General features: G+C 47.3%; 1 protein-coding gene across 1 annotated transcript; it reads right to left on the bottom strand.

The window, feature by feature from the left end:
* Positions 1-7,234: 7,234 nt before the first annotated feature.
* On the bottom strand, positions 7,235-25,527 carry ST6GALNAC1 (ST6 N-acetylgalactosaminide alpha-2,6-sialyltransferase 1). The gene is made up of 9 exons (XM_054459035.2): positions 25,278-25,527; positions 11,477-12,176; positions 9,895-10,063; positions 9,554-9,725; positions 9,098-9,236; positions 8,736-8,839; positions 8,453-8,542; positions 8,266-8,365; positions 7,235-7,998 (listed from the first exon to the last, which is right to left on the bottom strand). Exons 1-9 carry the CDS (start codon positions 25,406-25,408, stop codon positions 7,801-7,803), a joined length of 1,803 nt encoding a protein of 600 aa, XP_054315010.1. The 5' UTR covers positions 25,409-25,527; the 3' UTR covers positions 7,235-7,800.
* Positions 25,528-27,172: the final 1,645 nt, after the last annotated feature.

Consider the following 27,172-nt stretch of genomic DNA (forward strand, 5'->3'; position numbering starts at 1 on the left):
CCACCATGCCTGGCTAATTTTTGTATTTTTAGTAGAGACAGAGTTTCGCCATGTTGGCCAGGCTGGTCTCGGACTCCTGACCTCAGGTGATCCGCCCACCTCGGCCTCCCTAAGTGCTGGGATTACAAGTGTGAGCCACTGCACTGGGCCTTGTCCTGCCTTTAGGCAAACAGGGTGGGCAGAGCTTTCTGGACCTGCTGCTTCAGAACTGCCCTGAGCTCAACAAGCCTGTGTATTTTGGAGTGGCATCCTCTGGCCTCCCACACTGTATTTCTTGGGAAACCTCAGCCTCTAGGTGCCTTTGCCACAGCCATAGGCCATGCTCTGCACAGTGTTTGGGAGGAGAATGGGAGAGACCTGGAGTCTTGGCTTATGGCATGTCTCTCCAGTGATGAGGTCAAACCCATCTGATAAAGACCATAGGGGACATGTCCATATGTCCACAAATTAGGTTTATTAGCTGATTCTAACAGCAGAGTTACTGGCTCACACTCAAGGCACTGTGGGCCACCTCCCCATGCAAAAGAAGGGATGTGATTATAGGATTTGGGGAAGGATGGAATGGGGATAAAATGTAAATCAAGCAGTTCTTTGATAGGTTTAAAACAAACATAGTGAGAGCCTGTCTCTACAAAAAGTTTTTAAAAATTATCAGGTGTGGTGACATGCACCTGTGATCACAGTTGCTCAGGAGGCTGAGGTGAGAGGGTCACTTGAGCCCAGGAGGTCAAGGCTGCAGTGAGCTGTGATCACGCCACTGCACTCCAGCCTGGGCAACAGAGCAAGACCCTGTCTCAAAAAAAAAAGAAGAAAAAAAATTTGCTGGATGAATAACTTCAGACTGGAGTTGAAGACCTGGCCCTTAAAATTGACTCAACGTCCTGTTTGTTTGACATAGTTAGGAAAAATATAGAATGTTGTGCTCATTCTGGTTATCTGAAGCTCTGCACCTGGGTTGGGATTGGGGCTGTTTCTCTGGGTCAAGGGACTCGCATGCTGCTGAGGCAAGACTGGGATGTTCCATCCTCTAGGCAAGAGTGGCTTGTTCCGTTCTCACTAATGTGACTTCAAACAGCAAAGCTTGTCATGGTCTTTGATTTTAGCAGCCAAGATTTCCCGGTTCTATGTCCTTAATGTTAATGAACAGAGCCACATTTTTATGTGTTCACAGATGAAAAGCAGGTCAGACAATAAGCAGGTGGTTTCATCAGGCTATCAGTATGGGGTATCAGGCTATTATTATTCCCTCTAGACTTCTATTTCTTCTTATGTTTGTAGAGAAGAAGCAGATACAGCTAGAAGAGTTGAGAATGCGGGTGTGGGGGCAGGCTGGCACGACATCAATTTGCCAACTTGTCTGTCATGTTTCAGAGAGATTCTTTAATCTTCCCCTTTCTTGTACAAACCATCTGGAGGACAGAAAAAACAATTTATCAATAGGAAAGATAATTCGTGGAAAATGTGTATGTAATTTTAGATTGATCTTGAACTGCATTTAAAGCTACAAATTTTTTGGCTGGGCACAATGGCTCATGTCTGTAATCCCAGCACTTTGGGAGGCTGAGATGGGTGGATCGCTTGAGCCCAGGAGTTCAAGACCAGCCTGGGCAACATAGTGAAACTCTGTCTCTACTAAAAAATACAAAAAAATTAGCCGGGTGTGGTGGCGGGCACCTGTAGTCCCAGCTACTTGGGAGGCTGAGGCAGGAGAATCGCTTGAGCCCAGGTGGCGGAGGTTGTAGTGAGCTGAGATCACGCCACTGCACTCCAGCCTGGGCAACAGAGCGAGACTCCATCTCAAAAAAAAAAAAAAAAATTAGCTGGGCCTGGTGGTGTGGCACCTGTAGTCCCAGCTACTCAGGAGGCTGAGATGGGAGGATCGCTTGAACCTAGGAGATGGAGGTTGCAGTGCGCTGAGATCACGCCACTGCACTCCAGACTGGATGACAGAGTGAGACCCTGCCTCAAAAGAAAAAGATTTTCTTTCTTATGTATGTGTATATGTATTTATTTATATCAGAGTGGACTCCTAGATTACCATTTGTTGAATGTGTTGAAATTCATTACCATCATTACCAATTTTCATTCTCAAATCATCTTGTATTAAGCCAGTGGGAGCGTCTTCAGGCTGGCTTCTGTGATCTTTTGATGTGTCCCATTCTTTAAGCACGTCCTTACTTTCTAGAACAATAAAATGTTCCAGGTTCGTTTTGTACCTTCCCTACCCCAGCCCTGGAATCAGCCATTTCTCTCTAAGAAGTCCTGGTTGCTTATAGTGAAGAATGCTATCTAGGAACCCAAGATTACATGTACTCACTGTTAGCGGAGTTTCGTTGATTCTAGACTCTATTCATTGACGGATCTAGGGAATATATGTATACGTGTGTGCATGTTTATAGGCAGATCCCCACCCATAGAATTCTTTCTTTAGATCTAAAACCACAAGTTCATACTGATACCTTCAATTCTAGTCCAACACCAGAGGGTTCATTGTTCATTATAGTCTTGCCTTTTTCCATAATTGTAACTTTTTTTGACAATGAGAAACAGGAGTCCCATTTTCCTTAACATATTTTCTGATTTGTTGAATCCTGTAATTCACTGAAAGTGGCTTCAGAATGATAAAACAGTGTGAAAAACCTACCCACCAACTAGAGTTCAATGTTTGTTATCCTTTTTGTCTTTATTCTGAGGATATATAATTGAAATATTGTTTTGCCCATTCTGTGGGGTTATAAATTAGATTTTAATATTGTTAGTTTTTTTTTTTTTTTTTTTTAGGCAGAGTCTCACTCTGTCACCAGGCTGGAGTGCAATGGCGCAATCTTGCTCATGGCAACCTCTGCCTCTCGAGTTCAAGCGATTCTCCTGCCTCAGCTTCCCAAGTAGCTGGGATTACAGGCATGCAATGCCACACCTGGCTAATTTTTGTATTTTTAGTAGAGACAGGGTTTCGCCATGTTGGCCAGGCTGGTCTCGAACTCCTGATCTCAGGTGATCCACCCACCGTGGCCTCCCAAAGTGCTGGGATTATAGGTGTGAGCCACCGTGCCCGGCCTTTTTAAAAATTTTTTATACAGAGTCTTGCTCTGTCTCCCAGGCTGGAGTGCAATGGCGCAAACTCGGCTCACTGCAACCTCTACCCCTCAGATTCAAGCGATTCTTCTGCCTCAGCCTCCTGAGTAGCTGCGATTACAGGCATGTGCCACCATGCCCAGCTAATTTTGTATTTTTAGTAAAGACGGGGTTTCTTCATGTTGTTCAGGCTGGTCTTGAGCTCTCGATCTCAGGTGATCTGCCTGCTTCAGTCTCCCAAAGTGCTGGGATTACAGAAGTGAGCCACCATGCCCAGCCTTATTGTTAGGTTTATTTGTTTCTCTTTGCATTCAATTTTTGTATTTTTCCCCATCCTGTTGATTTCATTATTTTTGGAGTATGTAAAGTGCAAAGGCAAAACTGCAAAAAGGTATACTCGGAGTAGTGCCACTGCCTCTGCTGACCCTTATTCAATCTCTTATCTTCTGCCCTATTCCTATTTAGCCCCCTTAGGTAACCAATCTCATTAGGTTTTGGTAAATCTTTTCTTTGTGTTTCTTTTTCTTTTTTTTTTTTTTTTTTTTTGAGATGAAGTCTCGCTCTGTCACCCAGGCTGGAATGCAGTGGCACGATCTTGGCTCACTGCAACCTCCATCTCCCAGGTTCAAGTGATTCTCCTCCCTCAGCCTCCTGAGTAGCTGGGACTACAGGCATGCGCCACCACGCCCAGCTATTTTTAAAATTTTTATTTTGTATTTTTTGTAGAGATCTTCATCTTCTTTGCCATGTTGGTCAAGCTGGTCTTAAACTCCTAACCTCAAGTGATCCACCCGCCTTGGCCTCCCAAAGTACTGGGATTACAGGCGTAAGCCACCGCACCTGGAATTCTTTTTATTTTTGAGATGGAGTTTTGCTCTGTCACCAGGCTAGAGTGCAGTGGCATGATCTCGGCTCAGTGCAACCTGTGCCTCCCAGGTTCAAGCAATTCTCCTGCCTCAGCCTCCCAAGTAGCTGGAATTACAGGCGCCCACCACCACACCTGGCTAATTTTTGTATTTTTAGTAGAGACGGGGTTTCGCCATTTGGCCAGGCTAGTCTCGAACTCCTGACCTCAGGTGATCCGCCCGCCTCGGCTTCCCAAAGTGTTGGCATTACAGGTGTAAGCCACCACACCCGGCCCAATCCAGCTGTTTTTGTACATCACTTCCCTTTTCTGTCTATAAGTACTGCCTACAAGGTTGCTGCGTAGAGCTCTCTGAACCTTTACTCGTTCAGGGTGCTGCCTGATTCATTGTTTCTTTGCTCAAAAAACCTTCTAAATTTAATTTGTTTAAAGTCTTTCTTTTCTTTTTTTGTTGTTTTTGTTTTTGTTTAATAGAGACTGGGGTCTTGTTATGTTGCCCAGGCTGGTCTTGAAATCCTGGCCTCTAGTGATCCTCGTGCCTCAGCCTCCCAAAGTCCTGGGATTACAGGCGTGAGCCACTGCGCCTGGCCTGCATTTCTTACTATGAGTCAGACTGAACATTTTTTTCACATGTCTAAGTATCATTTTTACATCTTTTTTGGGGAGTTGCCGTTCATATTTTTTTTGCCTATTTTTCTATTAGGTTTTTGGTCTATTTTCCTCAAAGTGCTTTACTATATATATATATATATATAAACCATTTATCCATGATATATGTGGCAAATATTTTCTCCCACTTTTTAATTTGTCTTTTGTCCTCATGGTGATTTTTTTCACCATGCAACATTTTATTAATTTTTTATTTTTATTTTTATTATTTATTTATTATTTTTTTTTTTTTGAGACAGAGTCTCGCCCTGTTACCAGGCTGGAATGCAGTGGCATGATCTTGGCTCACTGCAACCTCGGCTTTCCGGGCTCAAGTAATTCTCCTGCCTCAGCTTCCTGAGTAGCTGGGACTACAGGCGCACGCCACCACACCCAGCTAATTTTTGTATTTTTAGTAGAGATGGGGTTTCACCATGTTGGCCAGAATGGTCGCAATCTCTTGACCTCATGATCCGCCCACCTTGGCCTCCCAAAGTGCTGGGATTATAGGCGTGAGCCACCGCGCCTGGCCCATTTTATTAATTTTATGTAGTAAAATTTACCAGTCTGGTATTGCCTTTGGATTGTGAGTCCTAGTTAGAAATCTTTTTCTTACGTTCTGGTCAAAGAGCTACTCACCCATGACTTCTTAGAACTCTTGTCATTTCTTTTTTTTCTTTTTTTCTTTTTGTTTTTGAAACAGTCTTGCTCTATTGCCCAGGCTGGAGTGCAATGTCACGATCTCTGTTCACTGCAACCTCCGCCTCCTGGGTTCAAGCGATTCTCCTGCCTCAGCCTCCTGAGTAGCTGGGATTACAGGCATGCACCACTAGGCCTGGCTAATGTTTTGTATTTTTATTAGAGATAGCATTTCACCATATTGGCCAGGCTGGTCTCGAACTCCTGACCTTATGATCTGCCTGCCTCAGCCTCTGTCATTTCATTTTTTTACATTTAGATCTCCGAACCATCTGGAATTTAATTGTTGATGGGAGTTACAGACCTAGTTTGATTTCTTTCTAAATGACCACCTGGCTGTCTGAGCACCATTAATCACAATGCTTGGGTCTATTTCTGGACCTTCTGTTCCATTCCACTGGTCTGTCTATTCCTGCTTCAGTACCACACTGTTTTAATTATAGAGACTTTATAGCATGTCTGAATATTTGGTAGAGGTAGACCTCTCTCATAGCTTTTCTTTCGCAGGTATTCCTAGCTCTTCTTACATTTTTATCCTTCCATATGAATACGTGTATCAGTTTAGGCTCTAGAAAAAATGTTTTCGCATTTTACTAGAATCGCATTACATTTATTAATTAACTTGAGGAGAACTGACTTATATTTATGATATTGAGTCATCTTTTCCAAGAACAAAAGATGACTTGGCTTATTCGGGTCTACTTCTGTGTCTTTCAGGAGTGTTAATGTTTTCCTCATACAGACATTGTTGCTCTTGTAAATGGGTTTTCTCTACATTATATCCTCTACTTGATTATTATTTATGTTTATGACAGTCACTGATTTCCGTATGCTAATCTTATATCCTGCTAACTTACTATAATATGTAGCCTATTTATCACAGTTTTCCTCTTCTTTTCTAATTCTTATGCCTCTAATTGACCTATCTTTTCTAATTCTATTGGCTTATACTAGCAGAGTGAGCTAACCCATCAGTATATTCCACTTTGGACTCAGAGTAACACTCAGTGAGGCTCAGTCGTTAAGTTTAGGTAGCCTGAGTTTAAATTTGAGGAGGCCAATATGGGGGTAAGGGGGCTCTCTGCCCGTGGCTACTCATTTTCTCTCCTGCTGTGACCTGATGTGGTGACCACCCTGTCAAAGTCGTTGTGACTAGAGCTTTGTGGGGGAAAAGCATTTATTGCTTTTTATTGCAGAACTAAGGAGGCTGGGGTACCGCGAAGGACAGGGCGCCGCGAGCAGGGCGCCCAGCTGCCGCCACCTGCCGCCCGGATCTGGCATTGCACCCTTTTAGTGCAAAGCAAATCCCTGTCCCACTGGTCCCCTCCTTCCCTAACCGTGAAGTCTAAAGGGAAGTTCCCCTCTCTCCCTTCCACTCTCCTACCAAGGGTCCTTTATTCTATTTATTTATTATTTGTTTATTTATTTATTATTTTTATTTTTGTTATTTTTTGAGACGGAGTCTTGCTCTGTCGCCCAGGCTGGAGTGCAGTGGTGTAATCTTGGCTCACTGCAACTCCGCCTCCCAGGTTCAAGTGATTCTCCAGTCTCAGCCTCCCAAGTAGCTGGGATTACAGGCGCCCGCCACCACGCCCGGCTTACTTTTGTATTTTTAGTAGAGACGGGGTTTCACCATGTTGGCCAGACTGGTCTAGATCTCCTGTCCTCAAGTGATCTGCCTGCCTTGGCCTCCCAAGGTGCTGGGATTACAGGCCACCGTGCCCGGCCACTTTATTCTATTTAGAATTTTTAGGGTTGTTCCAGGCTCCAGAGTCCAAATCCTGCAGACAGAGCTCAAAGGGTAAGGTGAACTGAAATGTCTTTGGCTTAGCTCAATTCTCGTCATAGGGGTTTGAGAAAGAAAGCAGGTTAATGGGGAGAATAGAAGAATGAAAGGGACCACGTGCAAAACTGGTCCCTATCCACGGAGTAACAACTAGTTGCATCTTCACTGTACAAAATTTATTTGCCTTTCCATGGACAACAATCATTTGTATTATTATCAGTTTTGTACAACACGTAGAGCTGTTAAATAGCTTAAAGACAAGGACAAGTATAGACTCTTCTAGAATCAGATAACCCCTAGAAAGATCTTCTAGACAATCTGTAGTGAAGTTAAGTAATACCTTCAAGATTTCACAACTGTAAACTCGATCTGGAATTCAAACCAGATCTATATGTTTCTGTAAATCCAAGCTCTTTTTTCTGTATCAAGAAGCTTTTGGACTGGAAGAGTGTTTTTCAGCAGGAATTGTGGTATTGGCCACCCATCACCCCATTTAGTTAAAAATCCCTGGCCTCAGGACCTACAGCAATGTACTGAAGAACTTCAGAACCTCAATTAGCCATTGCCATCTTGAGAGAGTCTTGTCCACGGTTCAAGTGTTCCCTCGGAACTCCTGAAGGGCTTGGAGCTAGGTCCGAGCCCTGGGAAACGGCCAAAGAGTCTCAAGATTCCCACTGTATCCTGTGCCTTGGAGCAGGCAAGGAGACCATGGCAGCCCAGGTCCCGGTCAGTTCTTGGCTTTGGCAGTTCCGGGACCAGGACGCTGGTACAGCCGGATTATCCCTTCATCGTGTAGCCGCTTCCAGACTTCTCTCTCCAGCTTGAAGTCATGGTTTATGTAAAAGATCAGCCGCTTCCATGACGTATCATAGTAGTGATCAGAAAAGCGCTCATGGCCCTCAGTGATGAAGCCATAAGCACTCACCTACATCACAGTTGGAGGAGAAACACAGCCTGTAGTTGCTGTTGCCCAGGCTTCTTCTCATGGCTAATTCTGTGTTGAGGGGCGGGGGTTCTTTTCCCTGGCTCCATCCCTAGGGGTCTGGGTACAGGTCCTTGGATATGCACACATAACTGCATGCACCCACCAGACGTGTGCACCCAGCCCATGCATTTTCCTATGCTGAACAGGCCCAGGAATAGCCCAGGAGCTGTTTCTCTAGGTATTTTTGCAGCTTCAGGGGAGCCTTACCTGGTCACAGAGCTGAAGGGCAGTGAGCAGCAGGAGGGCCCCAGTGGTGGGGCGGTATATCCTCCAGTGGGCACCATCCAGGGTCTTAGACCTCAGAAACCTGTGAAATGCCCCAAACCCCCAACTGTCAGGAGGCTGCAAGGATAACAGGGACCTGGGCTACGTGTCACATGCTTTCTGCTCTAACCTGTTCTTCATGTATCGGAGAAAGTCTGGGTGCAGCAACAGGTACCTGTCCATGTGCAGGGCTTCCCGGAAAGCTTCCTGGGGTCTGTGCCTGTGGTTAGGAAGGGGTCATTCGGACTCAGCTCCCTTACCTGGCCTGGGGTGGGCCAAGTCAGGGTCATGAGCATGACTGGTATCCCATCTCCAGGTGATAGCTAAGGCTGTCCCCACCTGTCCAACCCTTTAGAGCCACTCACGACATGGCTCAGCCTAGGATAAGGGGATGGCAGGAGGACAGTGGGTACCTGAACCAGAAAAGGTTTTTTGACGTCACCATCTGATTCATAAGCAGTGCTTCCAGCCACTCATAGTCCCGGGTGCCTTCCAGGAAGTGCAAGTAGCGGACGTCCTGAGGACCAAGGACAGGGAGTGGTCCAAAAGTACTGCCTTCAGGACCACCAGCTGGGGTGGCCCAGCTCTGACTCCAAATGCCCACTTGCTCTCCTCTGGACTGGTCTGACGGTCCTCCCCACTCCTGCCCTTATAGGAGGGGAGCCTGTACCAACCACAGACTCCATCCGGATGAAAGCTTCTCCTCTCCCTTCCCACCTCTTGTGCTCCCTCATCCAGAGTCTGGGTGTGGCCAGGCTCCTTCCTCTTTGCTCACCTTCCCGAGAGGCACATTCTTGAAACCCCGATTGCCCAAAATAAGGAGTGACTGGGTCAGAGAGAAGGCGGTAAAGCCGTAGAAGGATGTCCGAGTCCCCACATCCTGTTCGTAGCCTTTAATGAGAGCTCCGCTCAATCTGTGCAGAAAGACACAATCAGACGGGACAGGTGAGCAGAGGAGGGAGATTTGTGTAGGTGGGTGGGGAAAGGAAGGAGAAATGGGGGAGGCAGCAGTTATGTGCTGAAATTCTCTGGAGAGCCCAGGAATTCCACCTTCCAGATGCAGGCATGGAACGTCCTATGGGTCTCTCAGAAGAGTCCACGTCTGCAGAAGGGGCTGGAGGGGGCAGGAGAGGGGCTGGACGGGGCAGGAGAGGGGCTGGAGGGGGCAGGAGAGGGGCTGGAGGGGGCAGGAGAGGGGCTGGAGAGGGGAGCTTGGGTGGGGACAGCTTACCGGAACACGTAGTCATGACTGTCTATCTCCTTGCCCATGTGGGAGTTGTTCAGGATGCCCCCGTTGCCCACCACGGCACAGGTGATGCACCGGAGGCTCCCAGCGGGGAGGCTGGCCAGGAGCAGCTGCTGCTGGGGCACTGGAGGGAAGCGTGTCACGACCTTCTGCACCACTGGAACAAGAGTGGGGGTGCTCCATTCAGAGCCCTGGGAGGGACAGGAGTCCGACCCATCGTTCCTGCCAGGTCTGGCAAACCCCAGGGAAGAGGCAGACCAGAAAGCCAGCTGCCCTCTGCCCCGGCCTACTGCGCACCCACACCTTCCCCTGGGTTAAGGACTCACAGGAGTAGTTGAGCTCCATGAAGCCAAAGGGTGGTGCAAAGTGTTCCAGGCGGTCCCACTCGCTCTGGTTGAAGTGTCTGGAGTCCAGGAACAGAGTGAGGTTGGGCAGAAAGAGTTTCTGGAGCCACAGCGACTTGGAGGCTTTGATCTTCACAGAGTCAGGGCAAGTCTATATACAGGAGGACGAAGTCAGGAAGGAGAGACCCAGAAAGGCCATCGGCCGGGGGCTGCACCACTGCAGCAAGGGCTGGGGCTCGCAGTTTGGAAGGCGCGGCCTCTGCTACCTCTTCCATCCTGTTCTCAGGGTCTGCTCACCCTCCCCTCCCCATTGTCTGGGCTCATTGTGGTCCTGAGGGTTCCAGGAAATGGGTGTTCTCGGCCATCAAGGCAAATGCACCTAGGCCGGGTGTGGTGGCTCACGCCTGTAATCCCAGCGCTTTGGGAGGCTGGGGTGGGCAGATCACGAGGTCAGGAGATCAAGACCATCCTGGCTAACATGGTGAAGCCCCGTCTCTACTAAAAATACAAAAAATTAGCTGGGCGTGGTGGCGGGCGCCTGTAGTCCCAGCTACTCAGGAGGCTGAGGCAGGAGAATGGCATGAACCCGGGAGGCTAGAGCTTGCAGTGAGCCGAGATTGTGCCACTGCACTCCAGCCTGGGCGACAGAGCGAGACCCCGTCTCAAAAAGAAAAAAAAATGCAAATGCACCTTTGTAAGTGTGAGAGGGGCCACATCCTGGGAATGTGGCATGTGTCCAGTGTGCTGTCAGGGCCATGCTTCCAGTCATATGTGTGTAAATGTGCACATTTTGTGGGCCTTCTCCCTCCCTCCCTCCCTCCTTCCCTGCTTCTCTCCTTCCCTCCTTCCCTCCTTCCTTCCTTCTGACAGGGTCTCACTCTGTTGCCCAGGCTGGAGTGCAGTGGTGCCATCATAGCTCACTTTAACCTCAAGTGATCCTCCCGCCTCAGCCTCCTGAGTAGCTGGGACTACAGGCATGTGCCACTATACCCAGCAACATACACATTTTGGATACTGCCCCTCTGCAAGGACAGGTGAGAAGGACCGTGTGGGTGGGTGTAGTTCAGTCAGACTGTTTCCTTAGGGTTAGGAGAGAGTGAAGGCTGTGGAATTGACTTTGCAGGGAAGACAAGGCATTCCTGGAGGACAGAGCTGGGCATGAGGTTGGGGTGTCCTTGTCTGTGAGTCCCTCCCCTGCAGCCCCCACAAGAGGATGGGGATTCAGGGGCCAAGCCCCAGAGTAGATCACACTCTGTCACCCCAGATGGATGACCTCCAGGCCTCAGGAGCTCCAGGGCAGGCCCCATCTCACTCACCCCTCTTACGCTGTTCACACCAGGGGTCCGGGGCCTGCCTGCTCCTCCTCCCCCATTGAGGCCGTCATTGGAAAGACAAGTGGGGCAGAGTCTTGTAGGGCTGAGCTCTGCCTCATAATGAACTTGGGGCAGGACAAGACAAAGTCTAGAAGCAGAGCCCAGGAGGTGAGGAGAGGGTGGGCTGGGCTTCCTCTCAGGAGGGGCTTCAGAGCTGGAGTCAGAGGGAAGTCGTGGTGGCAAAAACTCACCGTCTGAAGGCCCCCTATTTCGAAGCTGTATTTTTCCTCAAAATCCCACCGAGGCTCAGACTTGAAGTTGGCGGCCTTCAGTCTTTGGTTTCTCTGCATCGTGGGGCTCTGGAAAGGGGCAGGGGGTGGGGTGGCCTGAGGTTTCTTCTCCTTGGGTGGGATGACTGCTGTGGTCACTCCTTTCTGTCTCATCCTTGTTGACACTGCTCCTGTGGGAGCCAGCATTGTGTGCTGACTTTTGGGAATGAGCGTCTTGGCTGTGGTCGCCGCTTTGCCCTGGTGCTTCACCGACACTGTCCTAGAGGCCGTCAGCTTCCTGGTCTGGCCCCCATTTCCTTGGGTCGTCTTTGTGTCCTGGCTCTTCCATGATTGTGCCTCTGTCCTGCCAGAGGCCATCCCTGCGTCTTGCCCTCTGGGTGACAGTGTGTTCACCGTGATTTTCTCTTTTTCTGGGCTCTTCCATGCTGCCCTCTGTGCTGTGTCGGGCGCTTTGTCCTGTTCCTCCGGCGGTGCCTGGTTGGCCTCCTTTCCTCTGTCTCCGGCGGTGTGGGCCTCGGGCTGGGTTTGTATGTTGAGGGCATTGTTCTCTGGCGCTGGCTCTGCATAGATGGTTGTCCTCCTTGCTCTTGTGGGTGCCTGGAACTTAGGCTTTGCCAGCGACTGTGGAGACCTTTCTTTAATGTTCTCTGTGCGTTGATGCCTAGGGACAGAGATAACCTGTGATGAAGGCTGAAGATTGTGGAAACAGGTCAGAAGCAGAAGTGTAAGTAGATTTTTGTTTTTCGTTTTTTGTTTTTTTTTTTTTTTTTTGAATCAGAGTCTTGCTCTGTCACCCAGGCTGGAGTGCAGTGGTACGATCTCAGCTCACTGCAACCTCCATCTCCTGGGTTCAAACCATTCTCCTGCCCCAGCCCTCTGAGTAGCTGAGATTACAGGCGCCCGCCACCATGCCTGGCTAATTTTTGTATTTTTAGTAGAGATGGGGGTTTCACCATGCCGGCCAGACTGGTCTTGAACTCCTGACCTGCCCAGTGATCCACCTGCCTCGGCCTCCCAAAGTGTTGGGATGATAGGCGTGAGCCACCGCGCCTGGCCAGAAAATAGATTCAAACAAAAGCGGAATAGAATTTGAGATATGTACATAGGACATACAGGAGAGCATCTCATCCAACAAACGTTTACTAAATGTCTATTCTGTGCAGTGTGCTGTGCAGGCACCGGGAATACAAATTTGAATAAGACACAGACCTTGGACCTATGTAATACACGATTATTGTTATTCAAGGCAGGAAACAAAGGTCTTTGATCACTGGAGAAAGGCAGGGCCGGCCAAGGCAATATGGGAAGCAGACTGGTTACCTACATGAGCTGTTCCTCCACTAGGGCCTCCCAGCCTGAGCTGCAGCTGACCCTGGGTGGTATTTCCGGTCTTTCTCAGCCTCAAAGCAACACATTTATTCAGGGTTTCCAGCGGGGGCACTCTCTATTCTCACCTTGAAACTGAAGCCTAAATTTCCCAAGGGTGTTAGGAAAGGGCTGACAGCTGACAGTTCTTCCTCCTTACCTCCCAGGGATCCTTCCTCCTTGAAACACCTTGTTTTTTTTTTTTTGAGAGAGTCTGGCTCTGTCGCCCAAGCTGGAGTGCAGTGGCGCGATCTCGGCTCACTGCACCTTCCACCTCCCGGGTTCAAGCAGTTCCCCTGCCTCAGCCTTCCGAGCAGCTGGGATTACAGCGCATGCCACCACGCCTGGCTATTTTTTTTTTTTTTTTGTATTTTTAGTAGAGATGGGGTTTCACTATGTTGGCCAGAATGGTCTTGATCTCCTGATCTCGTGATTTGCCCACCTTGGCCTCCCAAAGTGCTGGGATTTTTACAGGCGTGAGCCACTGCGCCCCACCTTCTTTTTCTTTTTTTCTTTAAAAGACAGGGTCTTGCTCTGTCGCCCAGGTTGGAGTGCAGTGGCACAATCATAGCTCACTACAGCCTCAAACTCCTGGGCTCAAGTGATCCTCTGGCCTCAGCCTCTCAAGTAGCTGGGACTACAGGCATGCACCACCATGCCCCACCATGCCCAGCTAATCTGTGTGTGTGTGTGTGTGTGTGTGTGTGTGTGTGTGTGTGCGTGCGCGCATGCACTTGTGTGTGTTTAGAGACTGGGTCTCACTCTGTTACCCAGGCTGGTCTCAAATTCCTCACCTCAAGTGATCCTCCGGCCTTGGCCTCCCAGAATGTTGGTATTACAGGCGTGAGCCACCGCGTCTGGCCTCAACACACACATTTTTAACTGGACTTGCATGCAAAATGCCTCTGCCTTTGTTATATGACTCAAAGAAGTAGCTTGGATGAGAGCTATTTCTGACCAGAAAGGAGAGATGGGCCTTAGGACAGGGTTGGACTGAAATATGGAACATCCCGAAAAGGCTAATGGGCTTCAAACCCTAATTCTTTCTGTATTTTTCATTTTCAACTAAGAAAAAGAAAAAGAAAAATTTATTATAAGAATAGAAAGCATTTCAAGGAACCCAAGAGCAGGAAGTAGTTGAGCCTCTGGGAGGACTTGGAACCAGGAATCTCTCTCTAAGGCTTTGTCTCTATCTCACCTCTCCCTCTGAATCAGCTTTCTTCTACTCTTTCTTTCTTTCTCCGCAGACAGGCCTCCTCTGCTCTCCAACCCACAGGCTGGTGGAAGATGGCCACCCCGTAACACCTGTGCTGGGGTCTGTGGACTCTCTTTGCTCCCAATTTTTCACTCTAGCAGGAGAAGACTGTGGCCCCCTTGGGTCCTATCTCCATCCCTTTCCAGGGGTCTCGGTCACATACTACATGATATTCTGGGGCCCACTCTGTGCATGGGAGGAGGACACTTTCAAGAGGAAGAGGGGGTTATTGGTTCATGAACTGGGAAGACACCCCCAAAGTATCCATTCTGAAAGAATGCCACTCAACACAGAGTGAAAAACCTGAGTGAGTGAAGAACACATTCTTGATCAGTTCATTCCACATTTGCCTAGTAGAAGGTCTGAGTGCTGTGCGGGTGGGTGTGAGGCTCACCACTCCCCTTGGTCTGACTACTCCGTGTAAGCTCTAAGCTCGCGTGGGCCATTCAGCAAAAACCAAGCTCTTCATCCGGTTTAACAAACAGCTCTTGTTATCCAGCAAAGCCTCTTGGGGGATTCACCCTGACCTCCACTTCCCAACCCCCAGCCTCAAGAAGCCTATGGAAACTTCCCTCCCGAACTCTGGCAGCACTCTGCAGAGAGGAATTCTGCTGAATGACATTTTCTCTATCTTGAACATTTTCATGGATGTAGCTGCCTGGCTGGCAGGCACCTTAACTTGGCTGTGGCGGGGAGAGATGATGAGGCAGGGGTGGTTTTTGACATCACACATCTCAGGCCACATAGCATGGACAGCTGGCCGTCTCCTTAGTGGCCACACGGATCCTGAAGAGGTAAGGCACTCCTCCCTGGAACCCTGTCTAGCAGCAGGAATGGCGCAGTGACTCCTGGAAGGCCTATTCAACCACAAATCTACAATTGATTGATGACTCGTTTAGGTTTTGCAGGAACTCACAGCAATAACCCAGGTAGTGACAAAATTATGTAATTAAGTTTCATTTAATTCCCTATAATTAAATATACCTATGATTGCTAGGGCTGTGGGTGTTGAGATAGGCATTTCCTTATTCTCATGCACGGTATTTACTAAATGCTCAAATTGTATCCATATGCTGAGTGCCCCATATTCAACGCGTTCGGCCCTGTGTGGTCCTGACCCTGTGAGCTGGGCTGGGGTGTGGGAAGGCTTTCTTCTATCAATGACTGCTAGCCCAGAGGCAAAGGCAAATTAATCATGGATCATACCAAAACAAAAAGCAACTTAACTGCATAATTCTGATCTACTAGGGAAGTAAAAATATAAAATGTTGCACTTTAATAAATGAATTTATTGGCTGGGTGAGGTGGCTCATGTCTGTAGAGCCAGCATTTTGGGAGGCCAAGGCGGGCAGATCACCTGAGGTCGGGAGTTCGAGACCAGCCTGACCAGCATGGCAAAACCCCGTCTCTACTAAAAATACAAAAAAAATTAGCTGGGCGTGGTGGCACGCACCTGTAAGCCCAGCTATTTGGGAAGCTGAGGCACGAGAGTTGCTTGAACCTGGGGGCAGAGGTTGCAGTGAGCTGAGACAGCGCTACTGCACTCCAGCCTGGGTGACAGAGCAAGACTCTGTCTCAATTAAAAAATAATAATAATGGCCAGGCATGGTGGCTCATGTCTGTAGAGCCAGCACTTTAGGAGGCCGAGGTGGGTGGATCACCTGAGGTCGGGAGTTCGAGACCAGCCTGACCAGCATGGAGAAACCCCGTCTCTACTAAAAATACAAAATTAGCCGGGCATGGTGGTACATGCCTGTAATCCCAGCTACTCGGGAGGCTGAGGCAGGAGAATTGCTTGAACCTGGGAGGTGGAGGTTGTGGTGAGCCGAGATCGTGCCATTGCACTCCAGCCTGGGCAACAAGAGCAAAACTCCATCTCAAATAATAATAATAATAATAGTAAAAATCAATCAGTCAATCAATTTATCATGAATAAGAATTGCACAATAAAAGAAACAGGAAAATAGTTATCTGGCAACCTCCTCCCTCTCTGTATATATATTTTTTCTTTTTTTTGAGACTGAGTCTCTGTTGTCTACGTTGGTGGCATGTTCACAGCTCAGTGCAGCCTCGACCTCCCGGGCTCAAATGAGTCTCCTGCCTTGGCCTCCTGAGTAGCTGGGACTACAGGTGCACGCGCCGCCAGGCCCAGCTACCTTCTATATTCTTAAGTGCAAATCACCAAGGGGAACCTGGAAGTGAAGAAATGGCAAAAGGTTCAAAGTTCGTTTATGCCTGCAGCCATGAAACACCTATTGGCCAGAGAGCGATATTTTCCAAGAATACAGTATGAGAGATAACACAGGAATGTTGAAGTTGACTAGGATATTGAAGAGGCTGAAACGGAATTTTGAAAAAATACCGCAATCAAAGGTCACTCACTAATAAAACTAGTAGGAGTAGAAGATTATTTTATGGAGGAGCGATAAGAAAAGAGCTGAAAAGACTCCTTTGATTCTCTAAATAATTTTGCACCTGGGCTCCCGCCTTCTATGGCGCGGAGAGCGGAAGTGGCTGCAGGTGAGTTGCGCCTGGTATGTGGAGAATGGCTGGTCACACAGATTTGCCTCTACTCACATCCCTAAGTTCTAGGCTCTCTCTCAGTCCCCACCATCAACTTTGCCCTCATTTTATCTCAGGCCCCCTGGCTGGCGAGCTTTCCTCTTCCAGGTTTCATGTTTGGTTCCCACAGCTTTGATGCTGCTTCTCCTTGAAAGGAGGACAAACCAACCCTTTGCTCTCCCCGTGTGCCTCTCCACTCCCTGCTGTGGAGCTCTCTACCTTGAACTGCTCCTGCCTCCTGTGCCCCACGTTGTTTGCTGGGCCTAGAGTTTCCAAGACCCCCTTGGTGTCCACGGGGGCTATTCCAGCCCCCTTTTGGTGTTTGATCAGTGCTTCAGGGTCTCCTGTCTTATGTGAAATAGAAACCAGCCATTCTGCTTTTCTTTTCCAACTCCAAAGTTGGCTGGATGTGGTGCCTCACGCCTGTAATCCTAGCACTTTGGGAGGCCAAGGGGGGCGGATCACTGAGGTCAGGAGTTCAAGACCAGCCTGGCCAACATGGTGAAACCCTGTCCTTACTAAAAATACAAAAATTAGCTGGGCATGATGGTGCATGCCTGTAATCCCAGCTACTTGGGAGGCTGGGGCAGGAGAATCGCTTGAACTTGGGAGGCAGAGGTTGCAGTGAGCTGAGATCGTACCACTGCACTCCGGCCTGAGTGATACAGCAAGACTCTGTCTCAAAAAAACAAAAACAAAAAACAAACTCCAAAGTTTATTTTCCTTGGAAAATCCTGAAAGTTTTCTAAAAGCGAATGAATGCTTTATTTTTACGACTTCACTTTGACTTTAGATGTGTCTATACGCTGCTTCCATGACTAAAAGCTGTACGATTGCCTTAATTCTCTTTGTATGCTGGAAAAAAATGGCAGAAATCCATATTCTCTTGTTATTCTGAGTGTTCTTTTCTCAAATCAAAGCCTGTGTGGTGGTTTTCAGCCACCTCAATCTTAGTGGGGAGATTCTAGTGGGGATGTTATGTTCTGGGACTCGAGAGAAAACAGAAGGAAAATGAGTCAGTTGCTGCTCATCATACTTCAGTGGCTGGATCCAGCTTCCAGAGCTCCCCCTGAACAGATAGTTCCCCAGCATTCTCAGAGATGCCCTTCGCCTAGCTGAATTCACTGTGGGCCAGAATGCCAGTCAGCTGGTTTGAAAGTTAGATGTCCTATGCCTGTAATCCCAGCACTTTGGGAGGCTGAAGCAGGCAGATCACTTGAGGTCAGGAATTTGAGACCAGCCTGGCCAACATGGTAAAACCCTGTCTCTACTAAAAATACAAACAGCCGGGTGTGGTGGTGCACGCCTGTAATCCCGGCTACTCGAGAGGCTGAGGCAGGAGAATTACTTGAGCCTGGGAGGTGGAGGTTGCAGTGAGCAGAGATCGCATCACTGCACTCCAGTCTGGGCAGCAAAGACAGACTCTGTCTCAAAACAACAACAACAACAAACCAACTAAATGAGACATGTTATGGAAAGTTCTACGAGAATTTGAAAACACAATGCAATGTTTATTCTGCAGTATTCATTGAGTAGCCATGACATGACAGGCATTCAGAGGTATCTGCTAGAGATTAAAGATAAAAAAAGCAATGGTCACTGGTTTTAAGAGGCTCACAGTCTAGAAGAGAAACAGACATGAGTATAAGCAGCTGCCTTAAAGTGTCATCAGTATGATGATATTAGTCATACGTATGCGAGGCAGTGGTGACAGCCTAGGGAGGCAGTTCTGCTTGGGGGGATACTTTGGTATGTAGCGGTTACCTAAGCTGAGTCTTTTTCTTCTGAGTCTTCAGAAGTGAACTTTTAGGAATTATTTTTATTTTTATAAAAGCAATGTGTGCTTATTACGGAAAAAGCAGAAACTGCCTTCAAACATGAAACGATAGCAACCTCCTACTATCCCAGTCCCTTCAAAGAATCTACTGTTAGTACCTCAGGGCATGAACAGCCGGATCCCTTTTCTACGCCTGTCATGCTTTTGAACATAATTATATACTATTTTGAAATGTTATTTAATTGTTTCCCTCTCCACCCCACCCCCACACCCCCAGCAGTGAAGATTTGGTTTCATGTTCAAGATGTAGTGAAACAGATCAATCTTGGAGAAGTTATGAGGAGGAAGGACTTTACTACTTCTTACTACCATTGTCCTTCCCCTGGAAAGATTTACTCTGGTGGGTGGCGGAAATGAGAGAAGGAGGCATCTGTGAGTTCCAAGGTCAGAGGACCCTGCTTCCTGGCAGTGTTCCAAGGGTCTAACAAGACCCCTGAAAAAAAAAAAGAATCCTGAGCCTAGGAAGAGAGGACCACAGACAGTGTCAGAAAAGTCTCACACTGAGCCAAGATCACGCCACTGCACTCCAGCCTGGATGGCAGAGCGAGACTCCGTTTCAAAAAAATTAAAGAAAAGTCTCTCACACATAAGCCAGGTGGACCTGAAAGAGCCAAAGGGCAGGAACAATGGCTGTTTCAGCAGCGACTCAATAGCTGAGTCAGCGACCCACTCCCGTGCCTTGCCACTGCTTCAGATGTCCTGGAGCCCTTGATACCATCCTGCAGAGGAGCGAGAAGAGCTGAGATTAAGTTTTCCTGAAGCTTGGTGGATGGGAGTTCAGAATCAGAAATCAGGAGGTGACAGAAAATAAAGTTCTTTTCTTTTCTTTTTGGACACAGAGTCTCACTGTGTCATCCAGGCTAGAGTGCAGTGGCATGATCTCGGCTCACTGGAAGCCAGTGCCCAGGTTCAAGCGATTCTTGTGCCTCAACCCCCTGAGTAGCTGGGATTACATGCACGTGCCACTGTGCCCAGCTAATTTTCATATTTTTAGTAGAGATGGAATTTTGCCATGCTGGCCAGGCTGGAGAAAATAAAGTGACAAGAAAATGACAAACAGAACCCACAGATCTGTTTTTATAGCTCACTCTTTTTTTTTTTTTTAATGGAACGCTTTACGAATTTGCATGTCATCTTTGTGCAGGGGCCATGCTACACAGCTCACTCTTAATTACTATCTCTAAAGTTAAAACAAGCATAGATCTTCCAAAACATATTTATACCAGGCTATGGAAGCCAAGCAGAGACATAGTCTTAGATGACATCTACACATCAGTGAACAAATGATGCACATGGGTGTGTCTTAAGATGATATGAAAGATGGCCCGATGGGTTTGAAATCATAGAATTGTCTTTTTTATTTTTTTTGAGACAGAGTCTTGCTGTGTCACCCAGGCTGGAGTGCAGTGGAGCAATCTTAGCTCACTGCAACCTCTGCCTTCCGAATTCAAGCGATTCTCCTGTGATAAAAGTGGTAATACTCAGCCTCCCGAGTAGCTGGGATTACAGGCAACTGCCACCACGTCTGGCTAACTTTTGTATTTTTATTTATTGATTATTATTATTTTTTTGAGATGGAGTTTCACTCTTGCTGCCCAGGCTGGAGTACCGTGGCGTGCTCTCGGCTCACAGCAAGCTCCGCCTCCCGGATTCAGACAATTCTCCCTGCCTCAACCTCCCAAGTAGCTGAGTAGCTGGAATTACAGGCACCGGAGCATGCCCGGCTAATTTTTGTATTTTTTTTTTTAGGAGAGACAGGGTTTCACCATGTTGGTCAGGCTGGTCTCGAACTCCTGATCTCAGGTGATCTGCCCACCTCAGTCTCCCAAAGTGCTGGGATTCAGGCATGAGCCACTGTGCCTGTGGCCTCATAGAATTGTCTTGAAATTCTTCTGCTACACTCCTCCCACCATCCTATTGGTTGCCGAGTCCAGCTGGTCTGACTTCTTCTCAATCCTTTCTTCCTATTCACACTGTCCTCGCTCACGGTCTCATTAATTCTATCCTAAACCATTGCAAGGCCTCTAAACTATCCCCTCTAAAACCATGTTCCCCCGATCATCCATCCTGTAATCTATTGACAGAGTACTCTGCATAAAGCATGAATTTACTGAAGTTAACTCCCTTACTCTAAAGTTTTTGAGAGCCATAAAGTTTAAACATTTTGGCCTGTTTTTTTTTTTTTTTTTGAGACGGGGTCTCGCTCTGTGGCCCAGGCTGGAGTGCAGTGGCTCAGTCTCGGCTCACTGCAAGCTCCGCCTCCCGGGTTCACGCCATTCTCCTGCCTCAGCCTCCTGAGTAGCTGGGACTACAGGCCTGCCACCGCACGCGGCTAATTTTTTGTATTTTTTTAGTAGAGACGGGGTTTCACCGTGGTCTCGATCTCCTGACCTCGTGATCCGCCCGCCTCGGCCTCCCAAAGTGCTGGGATTACAGGCTTGAGCCACTGCGCCCGGCCTGGCCTGTTTTTTAAGGTGACAAATTCGTTCTTTCATCAACAAGCATTTATAAGGCACCTCCACTGGGTCCAGGCCCTGTTCATAGCACTGAGGAAACACAGACAAATAAGACAATGCCGGCCAGGTGCGGTGGCCCATGCCTGTAATCCCAACACTTTGGGAGGCTGAGGCAGGTAGATCACTTGAGGCCAGGAGTTCAAGACCAGCCTGGCCAACATGGCGAAACCCTGTCTCCACTAAAAATACAATAATTAGCCGAGCGTGGTGGCGTGCGTCTGTAGTCCCAGCTACTCTGGAGGCTGAGGCAGGCTAATCGCTTGAACCTAGGAGGTGAGGTTGTAATGAGCCAAGATCGCGCCACTGCACTCCAGCCTGGGCGACAGAGCCAGACTCCATCTCGAAAAATAAATAAAAGAAATTACATAATTCATGTAATCTCACAAATTCATATAATTACATGATACACACACACACACACACACACACACACAAGGTGCTCTAGCTGGCTCTAAGCTCTTTTATTCCACCAAGCCAGCCAGGCCAGAGTTCAGACTTTGGCTGCTGGAGGTGGGGAGTGGGGGTGGGAGACGGGGGGGATGAGATGAGGGGGAGATTGGGGAAGCTGGAGAGAGGGGGCAGTAAAAATCACAGGCACCGAGAAAACTCCCCCTCTTTTTTCAAGTCGTAACTCCTCCAGTATGGTTACTTAAGTGAGCGCCTGTCTTGGAGGGTGGGGCTGGGGTGTCCCTGCCTGCCCTGAGGTTCATTCGGCTTCTGTCTGATGTTGGGGGCCCCTGCTGACTTGGTGGTCTCTGCACATTAGTAAATGTGGTTTCTCTGGGGAAGGGTTCTCCTTTACACTGAGAATCCCCACAGGAGGGTCCTTTCTAGGATCACATCTCCCACTGCCCCCTGTGGCATTTAGTGTCCCCAAACACTGTTCTGGAGTGAGTGTCCCATTATTGCTCCAGCAGGTAACTGAGCAGTTGAGGGCTCTGGTCTCTGCCCTCCCACCAGGAAGTGCTGAACTTCCACTGCCTTCTGGGCTGTGAAGACCTGGGAGGGAGGGGCAGGGTGGTTCTGTCTCTTCCCAGGTACATTACATCGTGGACAGTTCCAACAACTTCTTGCCTTCAGAAATCTCTAGACCAGAACCAGACACTGCTGTACTTAACATTTGCCCCTTAACTCCAGGGCATGTGGCATCTGCTGGGAAGGCCAGGCCCGGTCACTGTGAGTGACTCTCGGGCAGCCCATTCCCACCCCAAAACATCGCCCCATGAGGACTCTAACCCTCTGAGCTTCTCTCCTCCCCTGTCTTCTTATCTAAGCTAGCTTGTCTTGGGTTTTTGTCAGTTGCAATCAAGTGTTCCAACAAATACAAACCTATATTCACATCATACACAAAAGTAAATTTCTGATGGATTCTTATTAAGCTTAAAGAACAAAAGTACAGAAATATTAGAAAGCGTAAAAGAAAATGTATATAATGTTAGGGGTGGGAATGACCTTCCTAAAAATTTCACAAAGTCCAGTGACCACAAAGGAAAAGATGGACAAATTTTATTGATGTAACAATTACTTCTGTATGACATAAGATATCACAAACAGTGAAATAAAACCAAACAAATATCAGGCTGAAGAAGATATTTTGAAACAGGAATTAAAAGAAATTAAAGAATGTGTAAGCAAAAACTCAGATGTATGTAAAAAAAACCCAATTCCTCCTAAGAAAGAAAAAGAGGTGGAATCCTTTAAAAATTAACTGCCTGTTTTTCTGTCTGTGGCCAGTGAGCCTTATCTCTCCCTTTCCCAGGCATTGTGAAGACCTTGCCTCTCCAGCTGTGCAGCTGCAAGGTCACTAGGCAGATAAACTCAAGTCGTAAAACATATTTTTCCTTGAAAAGTAAGAAATGATGTAATGCATGTCTCAATTGAGTAACTGTCTTTGTTTCTTGCTTCTGTAATATGCTTCCCCCTGCACAGATCTCCCCCTGCCCCACAAAATGCTTAAAAGGTAACCTGACGCTTTGTTCGGGGCTCAGTTTTTTTGGATGTTAATGTGACTGGGCCGGTGCACCTAAATAATGATAATAAATCCTCCTCAACCCCTCGGTCTCTCTGATTCCTAAATTATCCCACTGCATTTAGAAGTATTGTAACATATATGATAAAAAGGTTAATATCCCTAATACACAAAAAGCTCCTACAAATACAAAAAAGATAAATAATAAAAAGGAAGAAAAGATATGAACAGGTCATTCACAGAAAAGTACAAATGACTAATAAAGTTAAGATTCTCAAATACATCAGTAATCTGAGAAATGCAAATTAAAAAGAGAAACACTTTCACCTATCAGATGATTAAGACTTCAAAACCCTAATGAAAGCCAGTGTGGTCCTGGGAGGTAAAGTAAACTTGCACCTGTCAGTGTAGCATTCTGAGAGAACAATTCAATGGTGTCCACTGACATTTCATGTAAACATATCCGTTGTCTTGGCAATTCCACTTCAAGAAATCTACCCGGAAATCACTACGCAAGTGCTCAAAGGTATGTGAGAAACTTGATAGGGGTTGGTTAAGTAAACGGTACCTACGCTGTGGAATGCTAAGCAACTGTTGAAAGAAGGGAGTAGACCTGTATGTCCCGACATGGAAAGATGTCCGTGATATAGTGTGACTTACAAGGTCAACCTGTGGAACAATATGTAGCATGAGATACATATATATGTATATATACATATATATGACAGATATATATATAGCTCTCGTGCATATATATGTAAATCTATATGATATATATGTGTGTATATATCTATATCTCTCTATATATACAGTATATCTATACATGTATCTCTGATGCTACATATTGACATATAGTATATCAGTATATAGCATATATAGTATATATATCTACATACTATATATAGATATCTATATCTCTATCTATCCATCTATCTGCCTATCTATCTCTCTCTCTCTCTCTCTATCTGCCTATCTATCTATCTACCATCTATCTATCGGGCTTGTATAGCATAAAGGTAATGAGCACAGGGTATGGCACCAAAATGCCTGGGTTTGAATCTTGGCCCTTCCACATACTAGCAGGGTGATCTTGGGAGAATCACTTCAGTTCTGTGTGTCTCAGTGTCCTCCTAATAATGAGAATTAGTGAGTTAATATTTATCAAGCACTTAGAATAGGGGCTAGCTCATAGTAAATACTATAGCAGTGTTAGCTACATAATAATAGAATTCCGTGTACCCTCAAGTGTCAAGAGTGGTCACCTTGAAGAGTGGATAGAGGTGGAGATATAATAGGGAGACCCTCACTTCCTTCTTCAGCTTTCTGTATTTTTTTTTAACTCTATGAGAACCTGCATTACTTTCAACGTTTAAGAACAGTGAAATGAAATTATTGGGTGGGCGCAGTGGCTCACGCCTGTCATCCCAGAGCTTTGGGAGGCCGAGGTGGGTAGATCACTTGAGGTAGGGAGTTCAAGACCAGCCTGGCCAACATGGTGAAAACCTGTCTCTTACTAAAAATACAAAAACTTAGCCAGGCCTGGTGGTATGCACCTATAGTCCCAGCTACTCAGGAAGCTGAGGCTTGAACCTGGGAGGTGGAGGTTGCAGTGAGCCGAGATCATGACACTGCACTCCAGCACTCTAGCACTCTGGCAGCAGAGTGAGACTCCGTCTCAAAAAAAAAAAAAAAAAAAAAAAGGGCCTCTCACTGCTGGAGATGTGTGTATTTTCTAAGAAAAATGGTCTAGAAGGTATTTTTGAAGGATTAACTTGGTGTCCAGAATTGAAACTGCCTCCCTAAGAGGGAGGCTCTCCATTTTACCGACAAACTTAGGGTGAGTCCGGGTCTGAAACAAGTGGAACACACAGGATGGCTCTTTCACTTCAGGACGTAGAGAATGGCATGTAAGAACTAACCCAGTGCTGCTGCCATTACTCACAGTCCCAGAGGGGAAAGCAGTCATGTCTTCTGTCTGCACTCTGCAGACCTAACCCATCAGTTCTCAAACTCCTGTACGTGTCCCACGGTATCTGGACATGTCCATCCCATGGTGTCTTGGTTCCCCACTGCCACCCTTTCTGTTCCCTGCAAGTCTTCCCATTAGTCTTTCTTCCCCGTGGTTCTTGAGAACATTCCTGACCCCTGACACCCGCATGTGGACACACAGGTGGCTCAGACTTCCCCAGTCCTCCCTGGGCTATCATTTTTCTGTTTCCTCAAATGAATGAAATAAGTGGAAAGGACGAGAATCTTACCTGGAAGGTTTTGTTTGAGGCTCCTTAATAAAGGAGGGCAAGGCGAAGAGAAAGAAGACCAGGACAGCCAGGAGCAAGGACCACTGGACGCCTTGGCTCAGGTGCCTGCATCTCCACAGGCAGGACCTCATGGTGGTGGGTCGGGTTCTAGAGGAAGGTTCTGCATGTCCTGGGGCCTTGATGTAGGCAGCTGGGAGTCTCACCGCTCAGGTTTCCTGGCCGGGAAGTGCACACCCTTTGTCTTAACAATGAGCCACTCTGGTGAGTGCTGAGTTTATCAGTCTCTGCCAGGGAAGGGAGGAACCGCCTTCACTGCGGTATGAAGGCTTATAGGCTGGCGTGGCTTAAAGGAAGGGAAACTCCTTGTGTTCAAACACGTTCACCTTCCTTTTTTGTCTCTGAAGCCAATATCTGAAAGTCAAGCTTTATGAGAAATGTAACCACATTATATGCAATCTCATCTTGGTCAGGTTACTTAACCCATCTGCCGCCATATAAATGGAAAAAAGCAGTTATCTTCCTTGTGGGATTATCATGAAGACACCTTGAGGCCACCATGCACAGGGCTTTGTGGTAGGCATCCAACACACATGTTCAACACTTTAGCTCAACCTTCCCTGTTTCTCATCTGAAATCATGACCATTACAACAATGACTAGCACGTATGAGGGCTCACTCTGAGCTGGGCACTGGGGAGTCTTCACAGTCACTCATGGAACCCTCACAGCCACTCTAGGGGCTGGGTACTGTCATCATCTCCATTTTACAGAGGAGGAAATGGCCTCCAAGAACAAGCTGCCAGCTCAAGATCACACGGTGAGCCACTGGCTTGGGGTCCAGATCCAACTGACCTAGAGATTGCATTCTTTTTTTAAGAAATAGAGATGGGCCTCAGTATGTTGCCCAGGCTGGTCTCAAACTCCTGGACTTAAGTGATCCTCCCACCTCAGCCTCCCAAAGTGCTGGGATTACAGGCATCGGCCACCATGCCTGGCCGTGATTGCATTTTTCTTTCTTTTTTTTTTTTTGAGACAGTCTCGCTCTGTTGCCAGGCTGGAGTGCTGTGGCGCAATCTTGGCTCACTGCAACCTCTGCCTCCTGGGCTCAAGTGATTCTCCTGCCTCAGCCTCCTAAGTAGCTGGGACTACAGGTGCCCACCACCACACCTGGCTAATTTTTGTATTTTTAGTAGAGACACGGTTTCACCATGCTGGCCAGGATGGTCTCGATCTCCTGACCTCGTGATCCACCCGCCTCGGCCTCCCAAAGTGCTAGGATTACAGGTGTGAGCCACCGTGCCTGGCCAATTGCATTTGTATCCACTGCTTAGTAGCACCTACGAGAAATCATTAATTCTATCTTGATCAAAGCAATGCCAAACAAAACCCACATAATTCTTGGAAAAGAAAGTACACCTCAGAGGAAAAACATCAAGACCATTTGTAGAAAACTTTAAAAATTCAGAGAAGCAGCCCTCCATAAAGTACTGTGGGTCAGTAATTTTATAAAAATATTGTCCAGGGTGTTGAACTGTGGGAGAGGTTTTGGGGCCTGGGCTCACTGTTCATACCTGGCAGTGGGCATTTCTCCTAACGTATAGTTTTCAGCTCTGTACACAAGGCTCTTGGTCTTCACCCATGGCATGCACCGATAAATGATTAAACCACCTTCCTCAGGGAGGATGAAAAAGGCAGGAACATATGTCTGAGCAGCTGAGGGTAATACAGACGACTGATGGTTTCCTTTATCCCCTACTGTACACTGCAACTCACAGCACTGTTCCAAGGCATGGGCTGGTAGCAAGGAGAAACATAGTACTGACTCAGCCTCTCTCTTTCTCTCTCACCGTGCCTAACCTACAAATGCTCATATGTTAACTCTATAAACATTTTCTG

Source organism: Pongo pygmaeus, chromosome 19 (assembly GCF_028885625.2).
Source record: "Pongo pygmaeus isolate AG05252 chromosome 19, NHGRI_mPonPyg2-v2.0_pri, whole genome shotgun sequence".
Classification (NCBI taxonomy): Eukaryota; Metazoa; Chordata; class Mammalia; order Primates; family Hominidae; genus Pongo; species Pongo pygmaeus.

Coding starts and splice junctions, on each gene's coding strand:
- ST6GALNAC1 (XM_054459035.2), bottom strand. CDS start 25,408: ATGAGGTCCTGCCTGTGGAGATGCAGGCACCTGAGCCAAGGCGTCCAG. Junction 9,237..9,553: donor AGTCATGACTACGTGTTCCG/GTAAGCTGTCCC, acceptor CTTTCTGCACAG/ATTGAGCGGAGCTCTCATTA. Junction 8,366..8,452: donor CTCCGATACATGAAGAACAG/GTTAGAGCAGAA, acceptor GGCATTTCACAG/GTTTCTGAGGTCTAAGACCC.